General features: G+C 41.4%; 1 protein-coding gene and 1 pseudogene across 1 annotated transcript in view; one reads left to right on the forward strand and one right to left on the reverse strand.

Annotated features, from left to right (window-relative positions):
- The window catches only part of MGST2 (microsomal glutathione S-transferase 2), a 32,483-nt gene extending 22,395 nt beyond the window's left edge, over window positions 1-10,088 (reverse strand). The window contains exon 1 of the mRNA XM_020980111.2: window positions 9,856-10,088. Coding sequence (XP_020835770.1) covers window positions 9,856-9,913 — 58 coding nt within the window. The 5' untranslated portion in view covers window positions 9,914-10,088. The remainder of the gene's footprint in view (window positions 1-9,855) is intronic.
- Window positions 10,089-16,962: 6,874 nt separating this feature from the next.
- LOC110203617 (putative E3 ubiquitin-protein ligase TRIML1 pseudogene) lies at window positions 16,963-18,410 on the forward strand (annotated as a pseudogene).
- The last annotated feature ends 1,833 nt before the right edge of the window (window positions 18,411-20,243 follow it).

Below are 20,243 nucleotides of genomic sequence, written 5' to 3' on the forward strand. Positions count from 1 at the left end.
TCTCTCAGAGATAAAATTAGGGATGGACCATTCTGGACCCTCTTCTTGCCATGGCCTCTAGCTTCCTGTGAGACTCTGGGCTGGTCACTCTTAGTAAGGCATATTTTCTGCATTTGTAAAATAGGAACAGTGCTGGAATTTATCTCAGGAAAACAATCTAGCATTTGAGCAAAAGGCCCAGAACTCCCAAAGTTCATACATAGGCAAGAAAGAGTTTGGAGAAGAATTGCCTTTCCTTAGGCTGTAGCTTATAATAAATGTGTCATCTTGGGATGATAGTGGAGACACATTGTGGCACTATGGGTAGAGGATGCACCACTGAATCAAGAAGACCTCTAAGTGTACATAGATCACGGGTCCTCTGTGCTAGCACATGTGCCCCATGTTTGATGCACACCTATGGGAAGGGTTCAAGTCATACCTCTAAAACATAATGGCTTTGTGACCCTGAACAAAACATTTCACCTTCCAATGTTCCAGATAACTTGTTGACTTTTCAGACAAGTTGTTGACTTGTATGTTAGAAATAGGCTTGACACCAAAAATTTAGTATCAAGAAAATTTATTACAGAGAAAGTCCAGAGGATTTAGATATTTCTGGCCAGAAGCAGGCTTCCCCCCTCTTCAGGAGGGGTTGGCCCTGAGTGCAAGGGCAAGTGTGCTTTTATGCAGTTGAATTCGGGTGCGAAAACTCCCAGGCCTGGATTGGTCCATCCCTCCCCAGGTTACACCTTTCCTTACATGTTTCCCCTTGGTCATATGTCCCATGACTCGTTAATGAGGCTCTAATTTTATGTGGGGTGTGTCAGATAATAGCAATGAAGTTCATTAAGCACGCACACTAACATTTTTCAGATGTCCTCAGGTTGACCCTAAATGGTCTGAGCTGGCTCGATCCTTATCTTGATTTTGGGGTCTTTATGGAACCATCAACTTACTTTTTATTGGCTAAGCCTGAGCCCACCTACAATGTACTACTTCCTGGAGCTGTTGTTCTTTAAATCTCTGCATTATCCTACCTGTGGAAACGTAAGCCCTTCTAACTCTAACATGTATCAGTGAAGGATATTTTCACACTAAGTTCCACACTGATAAAAGCACATATCTGGAACCATCACAATCCCATTCAACTTGTCTTCACCTCTCTGCCCCCCCACCAGTTTCTCCCCCAGAAATGATGGTAGAAAAAAATAAAAGAGAGCTTTAGAAAATATTGTAGGCATGACTTGTTGAACTTGTCAGATTGTGGAATCATAGAAGTGAAAGGTCATCTGGTCTAACTTAAAGGTCATCCTATGTTAGAATCTTCTCTACAATATCACTTCCAGCTTCTGCTTAAACACTTCCACAGATGAGGAACTCACTATTATACAAGATAGCTTATTACATTATTTAGATAGCTCTAATGTTTAGAAAATTCTTCCTTATTTTGACCTGAAATTTGTCTCCATTCAGTAGCCCCTAGCCCCCATTTCCCTGCCTCCCTCTTCTCCAAGCTAAATAACTCCTTATGACATGTTTTCTAGACCATTCACCAGTCTGGTCACCTTCTGTCATAAAAAGAGGTACCCAGAACTACACATATGGTGTGACTGGTACAGTGGAACTCTCACCTCTCTTGTTCTGTCCATTATATCTCTTCATGTCAGCTAAGTTTATATTAACTCTTTCAGCAATTACGCCACACTGTTGACTCATATTTAGCTTGAAGTCCTCTCAAATCCCAGGTCTCCCGTCTGAATTGCTTTTGAACCACTTCTCCATTCTGTACTTGTATAGTAGTTGGGATGTTCATTGTATTGTTTCTTTACTCAAGAGCAGGATTTTGCACTTCATCCCCATTGCTTTTACCTTCTTTGTTCCAGCCCCCTTCCTGCCAACTGAGCTCTCTTTGTATTCTGATTCTATCATCTAACATATTAACTATCCCTCTCAGCTTTGTGGCATCCCCAAATCTGATAAGCCTGCTTCACCAGTCTGATGCTGGATTTCAAGGGACAGAGACAGAGCTTGGCATCAGTTGGTCACGCTCAGTTTTTCTTCCTAATTTGTATTCACATCTTCTGTTTTTCCATCACCCACATTTCCCACTGCCAACCTGGATCCCAGTCATCTTCCTCCAAGCCTCTGTCTATATCCCAGGACCTTCTCTAGCCACCCTCCCCCTACTTCTTCAGACAGCCCACTTCCCACTGCTGCCTCTAGCTTCCTGAGCAAACTCCCCTAGGCTGTAAATCAGTCCACTTCTCTATTTTGTGAAATGGCTTTCCCAAGGTTCCCCAGAACAAACATCAACATCTGCCAGGAGTTTGGAGCTCCAGGGAGGACTTGAACATTCAAATCCCCTGTCTCCCTCGAGAAGCCTCTGTCTAACCACAGATATTTTGCCTAGACTCATTCTGCATTGATTAGCACACTCCCATCCCTCTTAATCTCCCCTGAACCCCTCTGCTGCCAATATACAAACCCATCTCCAACTGGCTGCTCCCTTATCCCCATCCTCCTCAACTGTATCCTCTAGTATCCTATTTCAGATCTTCTCACCTCTTCTAGTGTGCTCTCTGGAATGCCTTCTCCATAATTAACAAACTTCATTTCTTATTAAACATTTTCCTTTCTTACCCATTTCACCTTCTGCTACTCACAGAGCCATGGCTCCCTCCTTATGATACTGGCCATCCCTTCTAGTACTGGTTGTACTTTCACTCCAAACCCCTTCCTCCAATTCATAGTGGTGAGTGGAGTCTGCATAATTCTCTATAAGGCCACATGTGGCCTCAAGGCTGCAGTTCCCCACCCCTGGTCTGCTCTCTTCATCCCTTGCCAATTTTCTTATACTTTCCTCCCCTCCTCATACTCTGCAGTAAAGCTTGTGCTGAGCTACTTGCTGCTCCTCACCCAGTACACTTCCTTTCCTGACTCCATGCACTTGCACTGACGGTCTCCCATTTCTAGAATGTTCTCCCTCCTCCCCTCTGCCTCCTGACTTCCCTGGCTCCCTTCCAAGACTCAGCTCCTCTCTTACTTTCAGCAGGAAGCATACCTTCCCTTTGAGACTGAATTTGATTTACAGAGCATAGGTATCTTCTGTTTACCTAATTATTTGCATATTGTTTTCCCCATTAGAATGTGAGTTCTTTGAGGTCAGGGGCCATGTTTTTGCCTTTCTTTGTATCCCAGAATTTAGCACAGTGTCTGGAACAGAGTTAGCACTTAATAAATGCTTGTTCACTTTCCAATTAACTGATCCCCAGTGAAAGTCATCTCTTATAATAGTTTTTTAAAGTAGAAGAAAAAAAAACTCAGCAAAACTAACCAACATTTGGGGGGGGGGAAAGCCTGATAGTGTATAATGTAATCTGAAGGGAAAAAGCCATTGAGGATGTATGTACCCTGACCATCTTACCACAAATCTGCACCTCAACATTGGTTTTGGTTCTGAAAATTGGAAACAACCAGATTCTCCCAAGCAACCAGCCCTGCCCAGAACATTTTAGATCAATTTTATATAGGCCAGGAATTGAATCTATCTAGCTAACATCACTCCTATACTGGCAGTGAAGTAGAGAGAACTGAAACCACAGAATCATAAATTCTGGTGTCTCTTCTGAGTGCTGGCAACTAACATATGTTGATTGTCCCCATTAGAAAGTAAGCTCCTTGAGGGCAGGAACTGTTCTCATTTCTATCTTTGTATCCTAGACACCTGGCGCAATGCTTGACACCTCAAAGGTAGCCATTAAATGATCATATAATTTTTAAAAGGGTAATGGCATAACATGCATATTACAATTAGACAAAGGGAGCTAGAGCCCTTTGCAAATACACCAATCCAAGACCCCTTCAGCCACCTTCAAATATACAAATCTGGGTAGACCAGGTAAAGCTAAAACATAGGTATTGTTAAAATTCCTTTGGTGTTATCAGGAGCAGCCCTTAATGAACTCATCAGTTGTTCTACATATTTCTATTTATAATGTATGTATAGTACTTTGCAAAATCTTAAGAAGCCGTAAAAGTGTGATTTTCTCTTCCTGAATCCTCTATCCTTCTAGCTCTTGCCCTATATCTCTTCTCCTTTTCTCAGCTAGAACTCCTTTTTTTAAAAAAAAGCCATTTCCTTGAGATATCATCACTTCCTCTCCTCTCACTGGCTTCTAAACTCTCTGCAATCTGGCTCCAGGACTTCATTATTCAACTGAAATTCTTTTCTCCCAAATTGTCAATGATCTCTTAGCTGTCAAATCTAATGGCCTTTTTTCAGTCCCCATTCTTCTTGACCTCTATATAACCTCCCAATCATCCTTTTCTCCTAGATACTCTATCCTGTCTAGGTTTATGGGGCACTTACCTCCTCTGGTTCTTTTACTACCTTGACTGCTCCTTTTCAGTCACCTTTGCTGGATTATCATTCATACCACAATCACTAAATATGTGTATACTCCCAAGGTTCAATCCTGGCCTCTCTTCACTCCCTATACTCTCTTGGCAACTTCATTATTCTCATGGATTTAGTTATCTTCTCCAAGCAGATGACTTTCCATTCTATATACCCAGCCTTAGGCTTTCTCCTGAGCTTCATTCCTGAATCACTGACTATCCACTGGTCATTTCTAAAAGAAGATCCTGTAGGTATCTCGAACTCCACAGGTCCTAAACAGAGCTCATTTGTCTGTCCCCAATCCTTTATATATTTCTCTATTTCTGTTGAGGGGACCACCATCTTTCTACTCACCCAGGCTAGTAACCTCATCAACATCTGCAACTCCTCATTCTCACCCCGCCTGCCACATATTCAATCATTTGCCAAATCTTGTCACTTTGACTTGCATACCGTCTATCCCATCTCTCTTCTCAAAATGCCACCACTCCTGTTCAGGCTCTCATTACCTCTCACCTGGGCTATCTGAATAGCCTTTTAATTGGTCTTTCTCCTCCAATCTCTCCCTACTCCAATTGATCCTACTCCCAGCTGCCAACGTGACTTTACCTAAATCCCAAGTCTGACCATGTTTCTCCCTAGACAATACATTCCAGGGGCCCTCTATTATTTCAGTGATTAAAGTCCTTCACAATTTGATCCCGAAGCTACCTATCTACCACTGTACGTTTTACAACTCTTTTTTAAAATTTCATTTATTTATTTATTTTTAGTTTTCAACATTCACTTCCACAAGATTTTGAGTTCCAAATTTTCTCCTCATCTCTCCTCTCACCCCACCCCAATATGGCATGCAGGATATAGGTTCTACATTCCTATCAAACTTATTTTCACATTAGTCATGTTGTATTTTACTACTCTTTATGTACAATATGATTCCGTCAAATTGACCTTCTAACCATTCCTCCAACATGACTCCAGCTCTTGTCTCCATGCCTTTACATTGGCCTCCTCAAGCCTGTTGTTCATTCTTCCTTGCCTCTGCCTCTTAGAATTTCTGCTTTCCTTTAAGACTTAGCTCAAAAACCATCTCCTAAACAAAGCCTTTCCTGATTCCCTAAAAATTACCTTCTATCTTTTGTGTTTATACCTATATGTGCACAAATTGTCCATCCCCCCCCCAACCTAGAATATAAGCTTCTCAAGGGAAGAAGCTATTTCACTGTTGTGCCTGAATTCCCAGAACTCAGCTCAGTGTCTGGTAGATAGAAGACTCTTAACAAAAGTTTGGGTGTTGTCAAATGGATTGAATGACTTGGACAAAACCATTGAATTGATTTCAAATCCACCCCACCTGAATGTTCTCTTGCCCTCCTTCCCTTTGTTTTCTTCTGTCCCTCTGCTATTCTCTGCAGACTTCCAATTGGAAAAATCAGGACCTTCATAACTCCCCCCACTCTCCTTATTTAGGCACTTCTGGTCTACAGGAACACCTGGCTGAGCCCTCATAAATGGAGGAGAAAGCCATTCCACAGACTCACTCTGTAAGAGATACTGGCTTTTGTTCCAACAGGAGAGCCTATTCAGGTTCCAGATTGCAGGTGAACAAATGTTCTGCTCTGTCTTTTTTGCCTTCCTGCCTCTCTTTCTCTACTTTTCTTCAACCTCTATCTAAATACTTCTTGCTCTCATTAGTCATATAATCAATGGATTTCAAACTGGAAGAGAGAATGTGGTGTAATGGTTAGGGCACTGGATTTTGAGTCAAGAAGACTGAGGTATGACCTTGGATCCAGGTTAACCTCTAGGGTCTTCAGTGTCCTCATCTAGAGAATGCAAGAATTGGTCTCAAAGACCTCAAATGTCCCTTCTAATTCTAAATCTATGAGCCTATGGGATTTTCAGCATCATGTAGTTCTGCCTTCTCTCATCACAGATTAAGAAACGGAGGTCCAGGAAGGAAAAGGCAGTAAATAGCAGAGCAGGAATTCAAGTCCAAGCCTTCCAATATTCTTTCTAACACACATATAGTCCCTCTCCCAGGCCCTCCTGACTGTTCAGTGACCTGACACAGATCCATCATGTTCCAGCAAAAACAGATTTTTAAAAACCTAATTCACACATGGTGTAGGAGTCAAGTACAACCTACCCATCTGTCTTCCTCCTGCCTCAAGTGTTGTACTGAGGGATTTGGATCAATTAGTCATTATAATTTGAGGCTGAAGGTAATTAGTTACATATAATTAAATGCATGTGGTCCATACATATGTGGATTTCTGATCATGTGGCCTTCTATTTAAATTTAAAAAAAAATACTTGCCCCTGCACTAGGCTCTAATCTGAGTTCTCTGGTCCTCACCCAAACATCTGTCAACCAGCCCATCTATTTTTTCTGTCTCTTAACCCAAACTACCCACTGGACCAACCACAGAGAAAGCTCTTTGTGAAAATGAGCAGTACATCCTCAGGCCAACTGCTTTCTCTGGCTGTTGAAGGGGCAGGGGACACTCCTTCAGATCTGTCTTGAGTTCCCAAAGAGGCAAATGCTGTAGATAAGCTTCTTGAAGTTAGAGATATCTCTTATCTATATTTTGTTTCACAGTTCCGCTCCACCCTCAGTGCCTAGCAGAGGGCTTTGCATATGGTAGGATCATAAGATTTGGAGTTAAAAGGAAAGGTAGGCACTGAATGAATGCATGTTGAATAATTTAGGAATCCAAAAGTAACATATCCTGACTTGCACCTAAGAAGACATTAATATCACACTCCAGAGTATACAGTGCAAGAATTCCATAAGTACACAAGTCAAATACAGTAATACAGGAAGCTAAGTAGCCTGAGACACTTTGGACTTTTCCCTCCAGTAAAGGAACATTGATAATTCTGGCTAGTTATACATCCTGGACAATAAAACTTTAACCATTTCCTCAATAGATAAGTTATCAAAGGATATGAACAAGCAGTTTTCAAAAGTAGATTTGAAAACAATAAATGGACATGTGAATCACATAGAATGTATCTGAAAAAGAGAAATTCAAGTCAAAATAATGGTGAGGTTTTACTTCACTTCATGCAAATTGGCAAAGATGGCAAAAGATGGAAACAATCAGTCAGGAGGGCTATAAGAAGAAAGACATATTCATACGCTATTGGTGGAGCTGTGAAGTGGTTCTGGGTTTCAATTTGGTATGATGTAAAAGAATGACCAAACTGTCTACAGCATTGTTGAACATAGACCCCAAGGACATCACATGGAAACAAAGGTTCAGTACATGTTAAAATATTCATCGAAAGATTCTTTGTGGTAGCAAAGAACAGTGAGCAAAATGGATGGCCGTCAATTGGGGAATGACATAAAAATCTGTAGTATATGAATGTCATGTGTTATTGCAGTACAATGAGGAATGACAAAAGTGAGGGATTCACAGTAACAGTGGAAAATGAATGAACTCACAGTGAAATAAGTGGAATTGAGAAAAACATACAAGATGACTGCAATAATACAGATGAAAAGGAAGTTGAACTCTAAGCAAAGGGAAAACTAAGAAAAGTCCATGCAGAGAGATAATGAACCACACCTCCTGCCTTGGGGGGGTGGGGGAGGGCAGCAAGTAGTACAGAATATTGTATACCTTGTAAAGTCAGTTTTCTGTATCTGATTTTTTTTGTTTTATTGGGTTTTTTGTAACAAAGAAGAGAGGAATGGGAAATATCTGTCATCTCAAGACAAAAAAAGATGAAGAAAACTTTTTTTTAGGCGATTGGGATTAAGTGACTTGCCCAGGGTCACACAGCTAGTGTCAAGTGTTTGGTCTGAGGCCGGATTTAAACTCAGGTCCTCCTGACTTCAGGGCCGGTGCTCCATCCACTGTGCCACCTAGCTGCCCCAGAAACCATTTTTTAAAAAAACCAAACCCCCAAAACCTCAATCTTTTCCTGGAACAGACCTACTAACAAAATCTTGCATTTTATATGGAGTCTTGTTCACCAGTGATCAGAACCATCTTGTCTTGTTGAGTAAATAATAAGCATAGCTTACATCTATCTAGAATTTTGAGGTTTGCCAAGCACTTCATATAATCAGTCCATCCATAGGCATTGATTAAGTTCTTATTATGTGCCAGGCAATATCCTAAGAAGTGGAGTTTGGGGAGAAACAGAAAAAAAAGGCAAAAACAGGGTCCTGCCCTCAAGGAACTCAAAATCTAATGGGGAAGACAACTTGTTGACTCCTATGAACATACAACAGATATACGGGACAGATGGGAAATAATCTCAGAGGGAAGACACCAGAAGAGCTTCTTGCAGAAGGTGGGATTTTAGCTGAAAGACATCTTGAAGGAAGCTAGGGAAACCAGGAAGCAGAGGGGAGGAGGAAAAACATTCTAAGCATAGGGTGCAGTTTATCTCATCTGAGTCTCACAGAAACCAGTCAAGATTAATGCTTTAATATCTCCACTTTACAGAAGAGGAAACTGAGATTCAGAAATGTTAAGTGGTTTGTCATAAAGCTATTAAGGGGTCAAAGGTAGAACTGCTAACCCAGGTTTCTCTGGTCTCCAAGGCAAGCACTATCCACTACCCAAGGGCATCAGTAAAGAGGCAACAGATAATACAGTATTTGAATTAAACAAATTGGGCTTCCAGTACAACAAAAGGTCTCTATTGAAATGCATAACCTAAATATTTAATATTCTTTGTGGGAAAGAACTTTAGAATTTAAAGGTAATCTCAGGATCCTATTTTGATGAGAGGAAAAGGGAAAAATATATTAATCTAATAATCCCAAGTGATATTCAATTGATTTCAGAAAATGAATTAATTAAAATCTTAATAGTGTTCAGGAAATCAAGATGATCATTGAGAACAGGGATTTTCTGCCTTTGTTTTGTCATAGACCCTTTCGGCAGTCTGAGGAAGCCTACTTTTTTCAGAACAATGTTTTTTTAAATTCATAATTAAAGGAAATGCACAATTTCAGTTAGCAGTGAGTAAAAATAAAAACATAATTGTTTTTCCATCCAAGTTCATAGACTCCCTGAAATCTCTTGCTAGAGGGTCCTTAAACCCCAGGTGAAAAATACTTCATGTAAAACATTCCCTAGTGGAATGCTCAGATCAATTTCAGAGCCCAAACTACCCCCAAATTAGTGTGTGACTAATGTCCACTGGCTTGGGGCAGTGACTGCAGCCACAGAATAATAAAAGTCATGGAGAGCTTCAGGCACAGGGTGTACCAAGCATCCAGTTGGGAGAGCTAATCTCTTGCTCGATTCTGAGTCCCTTTGGCTCACAGGGGAGGGCTAATAACACAAGAGCCCTGGCAGCCCTGAACAAGCCTCGGCCTGCTAAGCAAAGAGGGCCTCAGAACTAAGTAGTAAGCCCACAGACTTTCACTTTATGCAGAGCACCTCATCCCCTCTCTCCTCCCAGCCTGGCCCCTCTCCCCCTAACTCAATCCCAGGAATACTTACTTTGCTGGCAGGTAGATAGAATAGAGACTGCAGCCAATAAGACTGAATCACTAGCCATCTCTCCTCTGGCCCCTTCCTGATGGCTGAATTATTCGTAGAATGGGAGGGAGAGAAAAGAAAGCCTGTCAACTTGGTGAAGGTAACACACCTTACAAAGCAAGCAAGCTTTTTTGAAGGCAGGGGGAAACAGACAAAAGAGAATGGTCCTAGAAACTAGAGTTACCTTTGCTCAAGTACAAGGATCAGGTCTGCGAGTAGGTCTGAGGTTATGTAAACAATGGGCTTGATCCACCCTGAGGCTTACTTCCAGAAAGGGCATTAACTCTTTCAAGACTATGGGAGTGCCAGTTACTCCTTTACATGATTGCAATCCAGACTATCCTTTCAAGCCTTTTAAAAATGAAGAGGTATTTCACTCTTTTTATGTATCAAGGCCCCTTTTCAATGTCTAGCAAAGCCTATAGACGCTTTCTCAGAATAATAGTCCTTAATTCCTAGAATAAAATACAGAGGAAGAAAACCAATTATACTGAAATGCACTTATCAACATTTTTTTTTAATTTCACTGGCCCCAGGTTAAGAACTTTTCCCAAAGTCGTTACCTCTTTCTTACCAGGAAACCTTAGCCAAAAAAGTAATACACAGTTAGGTGGTGAAGTGGATAGAACACCAGGCCTGGAATTGGGAGGACCTGGGTTCAAATCTGTCCTCAGACACTTACTAGCTGTGTGAACCTTGGCAAGTCACTTACCCCCCATTGCCTCCAAAAAAAGGAAATGAAAAAGTAATACATCACACACAGGGCAAAAGAGGTTTGGTGTGGGGAGGCTGGGTAAAATCAAAGAGGAAATTGGGCTCTGTGAGGACTTTGTGAGGCTTTGAGAGGGTTTTCTGCTACTCTAGGGAAGAAGTAAGTTGCTCTTGAATTGAAGTTGGCAAAGACTGATTTACAGCTCCTTGAGTATGTTGTAGAAGGGTTTCTTAAGGAGTAGCTAGATGGCTCAATGGATAGAGCAATAGCCTTGGAGTCAGGAGGAACTGAGTTCAAATCCAGCCTCAAACACTTGAGCTTTATAAACTTCGTGACCCTGGGCAAATCATTCAACCCCAATCACCTCTAAAAAAAGGGGTGGGGGGAGGGTTTCTTAGGATAATGGACTTAGTCTCCCTAGAGCTACAAGGTACTTCAGAGTTCTTCCTCCTAATACACATAAGGACATAGAGATGCAGGAGATTAAGTGTCACATAAGTAGCAGATTTAGAGGTGGGATCTCCTCTAAGTCTCAGCACTATGAATGAATGAACAAACTAATGAATAAATGAATGCATGAGTAAACAAGCATTTATTAAACAATGACTAGGGGGCAGCTAGGTGGCTCAGTGGATAGAGCACTGGCCTTGGAGTCATGGAGGACCTGAGTTCAAATCCGGCCTCAGACACATAATACTTTTTAGCTGTGTGACCCTGGGCAAGTCACTTAACTCTGATTGCCTCACCCCCCCCAAAAAAAAACCAACCATAATACCACTAAAAGTGTATTTAATGTGGCAGTCTTCCTATTAAACATTGACTATGTACCAGTCACTGTGTTAAGTGCCAGGACTACAGGCACAAGTAAGCAATACAGTTCCTACTCTCAAGGTGGGCTAGAGGTATGGATCAAACTAGAACTCCTGCAAGGTCACTATTACCTCTGAGATTCTGTCCATTATTGTCACTTACTTCTTGGAACTGGTCCAGCCATTCTGGAAAACCATTTGGGACTGTGCCTCCAAAGCTATTTAACTGTGCATAGCCTTTGACCTAGACATAACTCCACTAGGTCTATACCCAAAAGAGATCAAAGAAAGAGGAAAAGGACTTCATAAGTATATTTATTTATAGTGGCTCTTTTGATGGTGGCAAAGAAAGGGAAACCAAGGGAATGTCCATTATTTAGGGAATGGCTTGAAAACTTAAGACATGGTTGTGATAGAATGCTATTATGCTGTAGGAAATGATGACATTTTAGGGAAACCTAGGAAGATTTGTATAAACTGATGCAGAGGAAAGTAAGCGTAACCAGACTAACCATTACACAATAACAATATTATAAAGGCGAACCACTTTAAAAGACTTACTGTAATGACCAGCTACAATTCTAGGGGACACATGGTGAAATATGCTATCCACCTCCACAGGGAAAAGTGATAGACTCAATGTAGACTAAAATCTTTCTCCCCTTCTAAACCCCTCCCCATTCAGTAATTTTTTGAGTTGAACTATACCTTTTTAACAAGGGGTTTATTTGTCTTGCTTTCTAACTAGTTGGGGGTGAGGTGGAGAGAAGGAGGTGGGAGAAAAAGGAGGCAAACTTTCATTAATTGAAAAATAAAATTGAATTAGAAAAAAGTGCTTCATTAGAAAATGGAGGAGCTTGTATCATGGCTATTTACTGCGGATACATGTAGTGGAAGTACTAAAATTCATTCAAGCCACCCTGATCCAATATAGCCAATCCACTTCATTACCATCTTATGGTATTATTCATTATTCATTCAAAAAACATTGATTCTATACCTACTGAATGCAAATCCCTGGTGTAATCCATAGTGTACTACAATAGGGAATTGAGAGATAGAAAGAGAAAGGGAGTTCTGAGAAAAAAGTTCATATCCAGTGCCCAGTCTTGGCCCCAAAGAAAAGATGAGAAAAAACTTTCATTGGAGAGATATAGCACTATGAATGGATGAACAAATGAACAAACTAATGAATAAATGAATGAATGAATAAACAAGCATTTATTAAACATTGACTGGGTACCAGTCACTGTGTTAAATGCTGGGACTACAGGAACAAACAAGCAATACAGTTCTTACTCTCAAAGAGCTTGCATTATAATACAAAACATAAAACTATAGTTGGAAAGGTAGGGAGGATATCTGCTTCATTGTAGCGTGGAGATGGCTGAAACGTGACATGATGGGCCTGAGACTAGCTAAGGTGAGGGCAGCTAGGAGGCACAGTGGATAAAGTGCTAGGCCTGGAATCAGGAAGACTCATCTTCTTGAGTTCCAATCTGGCTTCTGCCACTTACTAGTTGTATGACCTGGGCAAGTCACTTAATCCTGCTTGCCTCAGTTTCCTCATCTGTCAAATGAACTGGAGAAGAAAATGGTAAACCACTCTAGTATCTTCCCAAGAAAACCCCAAATGGGGTCAGGAAGAGTTGGACACAACTGAAATAACAGAATATGAACATAGCTCAGGACTACAGGGGTAGGAGTTCAAGTTCCAGATGGAAAAAGAAGGGTTACATTGTAGAGTTATAGCACAAAATGTGGTATAGACTGTCAGATGTGTTTTGATGTGTCAATTAGTTTTGCTCACATGTTATTTCTTTTCTCTTTGATACAAGGAAAGGCTCTTGGTGGAGTGGGAGTGAGACACAGGAAAGGGGGCATATTCAGAAATGATGATGTAAGAACAAAAGGCATCAATAAAGCTGTTTCTAAAAAAAATTCATGAAAACAGAAACCTAAAGCCATAAACCCCAAGATGCCTTGTGACATTTCAGTGAGCAAAATGTATATTCCTTTGGGCAGAGCACGTGCAAGTCAATGTATGGTAGCCTATGTGGACAGAAGGAGAAGATGAAGGGAGAGGAAGGAGGGACAGAAGAAAGAAAAGAGGGAACAATGGAAGGAAGGAAGGAGTTGCATTGACCAATGGAACTGGCCTGTTGGGTCCCCAGTGGGGCAGCTACTATTACTCATTTTCAAACAGGACCATGACATCAGGAAGGAAATGTCATGGCTTGCAAGTGAATTGGATATCAGGGAGGTGGGGCTATGAAAAGTCACCAGCCACAAGGACCTTACAGACTAGTTGTAAAGACCCATGATACAAGACCAGGCAATACAAAACACTACAAAATTCATTACTCATCTATATGATGTAAATTTCATATTGTTCAGAATGGGAGATGGATGAGGGATGAAAAGCCAGCTGGAAGTAACACTGGTCAAGGACCCCCCCCCAAAAAAAATTGGGCTCAACTTCTGGCTTTGACATTTAATAGCAATGGGATCTTAAGTAAGTTAGTTGTTCTGAGTCTCAGTTTTGTCATCTATAAAACGGGGATAACACTTTACATTACCCACCTCTAAGTATTGTTCCTTAATGAGGAATTCCTCTTCTTAGTAAAGCTTTTCCTAAGCATCCACCTTCCCACCCTGAAACTGAAAATGTTCTTTTTATCATCAAATTTTTCTAGAGTACTTTGATAAATTTCTCCACTTTTGCTATTATTCTCTACTTTTTATTATCTTTTTCTGTAATGGTTGTAGTCAAGGAATTACCTTCCACCCAAATTCTGGATCAACTCTCCTATAGTATATATAGTTCATGGAAAATGACTTCTAGCTGGACAGTTTTCCAAGGACGCCTTTGCTTCTTTTAGAAATCACTTTGATTAATGATCAAAGTTGTCAAACAAAATTCTCTGCTTATTTATCTATCAAGGAATTCTGCATTAGGGTGGGATTTCACCCAGGAACTGACCCATTTAAATGACTAATTGACTATGTCGCTAGCTATTTAAATTACTTCCTCTCCAGTTAAGGATTGTTGTTATGGTTGTTCAGTCATTTGCTGACACCACTTGGGGTTTTCTTGGCAAATATACTAGAGTAGATTGCCCTTTCCTTCTCCAGCTCATTTTGTGGGGGAGGAATCTGATATTGGTGATACTACCGTCTTGAGATACCAGGGTACTATTGCTCTTCTGATGTCAGGGATGTCTATGGAGGCTACTGCCAGAGTGCTGTTGTAGAGGGATGACGATGATGCTCCTAAATACAGGAGGCTCAGTACAATGTTCTAAAACGATTCTGAAGGACTGATTATAAAAAATGCTCTCAAACCTGAGAGAAAGAATTGATGGAGGTTGAATGTGGATTCAAGCATACTTTTTAAAATTTTTTCATTCCTTTGGGGGTCTGCATTTTCTTCTGCAGCATGGCTAATATGGATGTTTTGATTGACTACACAATTATAATCTACATCAAACTGCTGCCTTCTCAAAGAGGGGGGAGAGGGAGGGGGAAAGAGAATTTGGAACTCAAAAGTTTTTTAAAAAACAACTTAAAATTTTTTTGTTTACTGGATGTAAACAAAAAGAAAAATTAAAGGTAAAAATAGGAAAAGAAAAAACTGATGTTATGAACAATACATTCAAGAAAGATTATAACAAATTTTATACTTAAATTTTTTAAAAGATGTTGGTGACTAATGTGGAAATATGTTTAACATGATTGTACATGCATAACCTAAATCAGATTGCTTGGTGTCTTGTGGAGGGGGCAGGGAAAGGAGAGAGGGAGAAAGATTTGGAATTCAAAACCTTACAAAAATAAATGCTGAAAATTATCTTTACATGTAATTAGGGGGAAAAAAATAAATACTATTAAGAAGAAGAAGAAGAAGGAAAAAAGGATGTTGGTCCCAGAGAGAGAAACAATACAATTGAGGACCACAATAGAGTCAGGAAATTCCACTGAATCAGGAAATATAAGATGTCTACAGAAGTAAATGTAAATGGAATAATTTAACAAATAAGACCCCAACAGATGAATAGAGGGTAGGAAATTGAGGGGAGACTTTTGACAAAATAAACTTATTTTGCTCCCTTCTGTTTTTGTACCCTTGTTCTTCCCTATAGACATTCTTCTTTCTCTAGAGCAATCACACCAAAGAAGACATTGCAAAACAATATTGAAGCTGTCACTACATTTCCAATTAAAAATCCCAGTCATTTCTACCCAATCCACAATGGTTGGAAGGAATGAAGGGCAGGACAACTCCAGTCTAAAGTGCTTAGGTGTGACCTCCATTGGGAACCTGGAAGGTCCATCATGCTAACATGGGAAAAGGTGAGAACTCAGCCCCATTACAGAGATTAGAAGCACTTTGGGACACAGGAGTTTTCCCCTTTTGAGAAAGGGGTAAAAAAGAGGAGCTAGAAGGGACAAGCTGTAAAAAAAGGATCTCAGTAAGTCAGTTCTGACATCTTTTGCTGGTAGAGCTCTTAGAAAGGAGCTAGCCTTATCTTTTTTGAGTGGAATGTCTGAGAAGAATGGAATCAGAAGTTTCCCATTAGAAAGAAAGAAAGAAAGAAAGAAAGAAAGAAAGAAAGAAAGAAAGAAAGAAAGAAAGAAAGAAAGAAAGAAAAAAGAAAGAAAGAAGAAAGGAAGGAAGGAAGGAAGGAAGGAAAAGGAAGGAAGGAAGGAAGGAAGGAAGGAAGGAAGGAAGGGAGGAAGGAAGGAGGGAAGGAAGACAAACATTTGTGTGTGTGTGTGTGTGTGTGTGTGTGTGTGTGTGTGTGTGTATAACTGCCATCTTAGTCCCAGCCACTGAATTATAACAGTGAGAGGGAACAAAAAAGAGAGGCTGAGGTGGTAGGAATACCAAAGTTTCATACATGTGTTTGTTATGGGGGGATGCAGTTTGGGAGCAGAGATGGTGATTGGGCATTTTCCTTGCCCAGTTTCCATCTCAGAACATCAGAACCTCAGAAATGTGGTGGTCCTGATGCTTGGAAATGAGAGGGTGCTTGCTAAATAAGCAAGTTAGGTAGGATAACTGGTGACCTTTGCAAGTCCTAAAAGGAAGTGAAGATGTTTTCTTCAACACATAGTGATGTTGGGGGCACCTAGGTGGCCCAGTAGATAGAGTTCTGGCCTTGGAGTCAGGAGGACCTAAGTTCAAATCAGGCATCAGACACTTGACACTTACTAGCTGTGTGACCCTGGGCAAGTCACTTAACTCTGATTGCCTCACCAAAAACAGCAAAAAATTAAAATATAAAAAGATAGCGATGCTAAATTGCAGGATTAGGAGAAAGGTGAGAACTCAGATCTAGAGCAAAGCCTGCAAGCCTTCTCCAAAGCCAGGAGTTCTCACCTTTAGGGGGTGGAGTAAAGGGAGGGGCTAAGCAGAGGAAGACACATAAAATGACTGCCCAGCTCAGGGCTAACATTTTTAGCTGCCAGAGCTGCAGGAGAAGAGCTGGCATTCTCTCTCCTGAGAGCAATATCTGAGAAGGAAGGAATCAGAGAACTAGGAACATGGACTCAAGAGCCTTCATTGAAAACCTCAAGGCAGATCTCACTTGCTCTATCGACCTGAGCTACTTCACTGACCCAGTGACTATCAAATGTGGCCATAGATTTTGCAAAGTGTATCTTCTCCAGTGCAGGGAGGGAGCCAATGAAACCTGGACCTTCCCAGAGTGCAGAGGAGTCATTCAAGACAGTGACTTGGTGCCCACCAGGAACCTGCAGAATCTGTCCATCACTAGCAAAATGCTCAGACCTCATTTGCTGCAGGGCTTGGTGGACCTAACCACCTGTGATCAACATGGGGAAAAAGAGAAGTTCTTCTGTGAGGAAGACAAGACAGTCCTCTGTGATTCCTGTTTATTAGCCCCAGAGCACAAGGATTGCCAAGTGCTTCCCTTGGAAACAGCTGCTGACAAGGGCAAAGACAAGCTCCAGGAGACCCGCACTGTCTTACAGGAAAAAGAGGAGGAATTTAAAGCTATGTTGGATGAAGTAAGAAGGAGAGAGACTAGATGGAAGGAGGATGCCGAAACATGGAAGCAGTCTATTACGTGTGAATATGAGAAGCTGCATGAGTTCTTATGGGATGAAGAATATCAATATTTGCATGAGTTCTCATGGGATGAAGAATAGTCATACGTGCAAAGACTGGACCGGGAATCCAGAGACAACATGGTCAAAGTGGAGCACAGCAAGGCCAAGCCACCCCAACAAATCCAGAATCTACAAGCTGGGACTGTAGAAGGAGAAGAGAATTTGGACCAGGTGCCCTTTGGAAGAGCTCCAGGAAAGAAAGGGCACGTGGGAAAGGCGTGAGGAGTGCCTACTACTTGAAGAAACAGAGCTTGCTTCCCCTGCCTGGACCACCTGCCCCATCACAGGCTTGAGAGAAGTGCTCGAGAGTTTCCTGAGGGATAGAACTCTGGATCCTGAATCGGCTCATCCTGTCTGAAGATTTGAAGAGTGTCCAGTATGGAAGTCTCTGTCAGGACCTGCCTGACCACAAAAACAGATTTAACCATCTTTTTGCTGTTTTGGGGGCTCAGGCCTTCACCTCAGGCAAACACTACTGGGAAATGGATGTAGGAGATAAGACTGAGTGGGAATTGGGCATCTGTAAAGATTCAGTCAGCAGAAAGGGGAAGCTCCCTTCCTATGAGGATATGAGGACCCTAGCAGGTATTAGAACTGAAAGATGTTTCTTTCTCTGGAATTTACAAACAGGTTTTCGGTCCAGCCCACCTATGAAAAAAGTGGGCATTTTTCTAGATTATGAAAAAGGGCATATAGCATTTTACGAAGCCACAGAGAGTTGCCTTATCCACAGTCTCTCAAACATAGTCTTTGAAGGGCCTCTTTGCCCTTACTTCTCTCCTTGCCTTCCTAATAAAGAAAGTAGCCCTGGGTCACTCATTATCAGTCAAGTAGAGAAATCAGGAGAGGGCTGTCAATAATGCTCATTAACAAGTGACTCTATGACAAGTGACTGAACATGACACTGCAATGCCTTTCTGTATATTTGAACTCATGTTGATCAATAAAGTGATGTATGACTCTTAAAACCAATGAGAATAAAGTCTATCTTGTTTATACCGACCATCGGGGAAAAAAATCCCATCAGAGCTTATACCCAAAAGTAATAACAGGTCAGAAGTTTGGACACCGGAGGCCAAATGAAATCCAAAAGGAAGTTGGGGTTTATGGGGAGGCATTCTACTGTTATTTGATTGTGTGACCTTGTACAAGTCATTTCTGGGTCACTTGAAATAGTTGCATTACAGCAGGAATGGGGAAGCAAAATCCCCTAGGTCACATGTGTCCTATGTCCTCAAGTGCCACCCATTGACTGAACCCAAACTTCACAGAACAAATCCCCTTACTAAAAGGATTTGTTCTGTGAAACTTGGACTCAGTCAGAAGGCCCCACCCAAGGACTTATGGGGCCACAACTGGCCCGAAGGCTACAGGAATTCCACCCCTGCATTAGAGCATGTCTAAGGTCTTTCCAGCAAAACTGTCCTGGAGTCACTGATGCTCTTGTATTCAATTCTTACTTATTGTATCCATAAGTGATAATGTTCTCTGATTGGAAAGAGATGCATTGAAAGTATGTCCAGAGGAGTTCTTAACCTTTTCTCTGATTTGCAGGGTCTCACTGGCAGCCTGGTGAATTCTATGGATCACTTCCCTGAATAAAGTTTTAAAATAACTGAAAGAGGGGAAACTAGGTGGCTCAGTATATAAAGCCGCAGCCCTGGATTCAGGAGGAACCGAGTTCAAACCTGACCTCAGACACATAATATTTAGTAGCTGTGTAACCCAGGGCAAATCAATTAACTCCATTGCTTAGCCAAAATAAATAAATAAATAAATAAAATAACTGAAAGAAATGCGAAGTTTCAATGAGAGGTCAGTGAAACTGATGATACAATTTTTTTTTACCCCATTCAGGTGTCCAACTCTTTAACTTAGTTCAGCTTCAGATGTTTAGTCATGATTTTTCTGCATCTCTCCCAGATCTACAACTCAATAATCCCTTATGTTCCCTAGCTCCCTCTACAGTCCTGAAAGACCCTTTCTTGCTGTGGACATTACCCTACTACTCATGGAAAATGTCACTCAGAATTTTTTCTATCACGACTATGGCACAGTTATCCAAAAAAAACTCTCAGCTGATTTCCCAGTCAAAGAATTCTGCATTAAGGGTGCATTGCACTAGAAATCTCACCCGTTTCAATCATGCCTTAGCAAAGATGTTAGTCATGCAAATGACTGCCCCTCCACTTCAGGATTGGCATTGTGCTTGTTCAGTCAATTGGTGGCTCTCTTGGGGGTTTTCTAGGGAAAGGTGCTGGAGTAGTTTACACCTCCCTCCCTCCACCCTCGTTCTGCAGGGGAGGAAAAGGAGGCAAGCAGGGTTGGGTGACGTGCCTTCCGTTTGCGTGCCAGTGTTGTTCCCCTGTACACCTTGCTCTCCCTCTGTTCAGAGCTAGCACACCAAAGAAGACATTTGCAAAGAATACTGATGCTGTCCCTCTATTTCCCAAGAGAAATGCCGACCATTTCTCCCCACTGCCCACTGGCGGCAAGGATTGAAGGGCAGTCCTGGGGGAGGGGTGGTGCTGCAGTTTGGGGAAAGACATGATGATTGGCGGTTTTCCCTGCCCTCTTCCCATCTCAGAACCTCAGACGCTCAGAAACCTGCTGGTCCTGGTGCGTGCCAATGACATGGATCCTTGCTACGTGACCCAGTTAGGTAGGAGAACTGGAGAGCTTTGCAAGTGCTA

Source organism: Phascolarctos cinereus, unplaced genomic scaffold (genome assembly GCF_003287225.1).
Source record: "Phascolarctos cinereus isolate Bilbo 61053 unplaced genomic scaffold, phaCin_HiC Scaffold_9;HRSCAF=440, whole genome shotgun sequence".
In the NCBI taxonomy this organism is placed as follows: Eukaryota; Metazoa; Chordata; class Mammalia; order Diprotodontia; family Phascolarctidae; genus Phascolarctos; species Phascolarctos cinereus.